Below are 2,335 nucleotides of genomic sequence, written 5' to 3' on the forward strand. Positions count from 1 at the left end.
AGCTATAAAGTTTATTAGATTTTTAGTAATTAAGTTTTTTTTCTTCTTTACTTCTTGTAAATTTGTGTTAAAAAAAAAATTGATTCTAGACAACTTATTAAAATTCATCAAGAAAAATAACAAAAAATTTTAAAAATTTTGTTAATTTTGGTCATATTATATTATACAATAAAACAACACTTTAATAACAAAACTTATCAAATGAACTTACAACACTCTCAATAACACAATTACTAAATACCTAATTATTTATTTGTTTAGCAGCTTTGTTTCATCAGTATAGTAAAAACAACTTATCTTAACAACTAAATAAATCCCAAATTAGTCCTAACTCAACTAAGAAAATTGTTGACAAAAATTTGTAATTATTTATTATATTTTGAAACTTCATGTAATTATTTGATATGTTAGGTCGTTGGATAATATTTGCCCTTCACTTCCAAAAGAAGTCGTTGAAAGATAGCAACCAACAACTTCAAAAAGAAGGCGTGTGAAAGTTTTCTATAAAAGCTCACTTCTTGTCTAATGCGTAAACAGAACAAGTAAAATGGATATTACAAATGCTCTGCCAGTAGAGTGCATTTCGCACATAATTTCTCTTACAACTCCTGGCGATGCTTGTAGATTAGCAGTGGTTTCTCCTGTATTCAAATCAGCTGCGGATTCGGATTTGGTGTGGGAGAGGTTTCTGCCGTCTGACTACAAGTTGATCATTTCCAACTCTGTCTCTTCTTCATCTTTGATCACTTCCTTGTCTAAGAAAGATCTTTATTTTCATCTTTGTCACCACCCCATCCTCATCAACAATGGTACCATGGTAAGCTTTCAGTCCTTACTCTATCCATCACCTCTCAAAATTATAGACTATGCTTATGACTCCTAAATGTGCTAATTGAATTAGAAATGAAACTTAAAGCTAGTGTTCAAATTGCGAAATGGCGAAAGAATCTTTATTTTACTGAAAGCTTGATTGGCTGGTGCATATAATTGACTTTGTTTGCCCTCCTTAACTATCATGAAGTCATAACATAGCAGACTTTAAGTGTCTTATATAGTCTCCTTAATCGTATGAGGTTCTGAAATCTTATTTTAAAGTTTGTCACATCCAGTTGTATATGCATAACCGTACCATATAGTATAAAATTCGAAAAATTATAATCTGGCCAACGCATGGTCATCATCTATCCTTCAACAGAGCTTTGCAGTGGAGAAACAGACCGGGAAAAAATGTTATATGGTTGGGGCAAGAGACCCTTGTATTGAATGGGGAAGTACACCCAATTGTTGGAAATGGACTTCAACACCAGAGTCTAGGTAATTTTAACTTTTATTTTTAGCATGATAATAGTTAATTTATCAACAGTTTTATGGATGCAAACTAACTTAGTCGGTAAAATTTCTAAAACTGAAACAAAAAATATTTAGTGTTTAAATCCTACTCACGAGGACGGGGAGGAGCTTTTACTAGCAATATGATTCCGCTTGTTCCATGCTTGTATCAATGAATTGGCAGGTTTCCTGAGGTGGCGGAGCTCGTGTATTTTTGCTTTTTCGAAGTCAACGCAAGGATTGATACAAGAATTTTGTCCCACAGAACCAACTATGTAGCTTACCTTGTGTTCAAGTTTGGCAAGTCTATAGATGGATTTCGAAGTACACAATTAGCATCTAGGGTTTACGTTGAAGGAATCAATGATAAGAAAAGGCAAGGACTACTCCTAGATCCTTCAAGAAATACGCCTCAACTATTTCATGACAGAAGAGATGGATGGATGGAGATTGAGATGGGTGAGTTCTTCAATAAAAATGGAGATAATGGGATGTTATTATGTAGCCTACTTGATTTTGATATATTTGGCACAAGGCATGACCTCGTTATAGAAGGAATTGAGCTTAGGCCTAAGAAAGGCTGATGCATAGCATAACGTATAATACTGATACGTGTATAAATTAATGGCTGATAAGTTCAATTACTTCCTTGAGAACATTCTGTGATAAACAAAGCTGAAGTTTAGATTTTTGGATTACTTTTAAGCAATTCTTTTGCTTCAAGAAATGCAGAAACATCAACCTAAAGAAATCAGGATAAAAAAATTTAAAAAAGGTCCCGCTGATTTAGAGTTTTGAGACAACTAATTCTTGTAATTTAGTAACCTTATCAATTTAATTAAGTTTTAGAATCTGAAAAGCGCATGTTATTATCATAATTTAAATAAAGAAAATGAAGAAAAAAAACGTTCTTTTGACGAAACAAAAAGGTTAATTTCCGTTTTTTAATAAATTGATTATCTTGAAAAGTCCATGAAATTATTGTCAATTTTTACTTCTCCTCAAT

At 32.3% G+C, this 2,335-nt stretch overlaps 1 protein-coding gene across 1 annotated transcript; it reads left to right on the forward strand.

Annotated features, from left to right (window-relative positions):
- Positions 1-547: 547 nt before the first annotated feature.
- Positions 548-1,913, forward strand: LOC18032725 (putative F-box protein PP2-B12). The gene is made up of 3 exons (XM_006420583.1): positions 548-817; positions 1,196-1,314; positions 1,514-1,913. Exons 1-3 carry the CDS (start codon positions 548-550, stop codon positions 1,911-1,913), a joined length of 789 nt encoding a protein of 262 aa, XP_006420646.1.
- The last annotated feature ends 422 nt before the right edge of the window (positions 1,914-2,335 follow it).

This window comes from Citrus clementina, unplaced genomic scaffold (assembly GCF_000493195.1).
Source record: "Citrus clementina cultivar Clemenules unplaced genomic scaffold, Citrus_clementina_v1.0 scaffold_9, whole genome shotgun sequence".
In the NCBI taxonomy this organism is placed as follows: domain Eukaryota; kingdom Viridiplantae; phylum Streptophyta; class Magnoliopsida; order Sapindales; family Rutaceae; genus Citrus; species Citrus x clementina.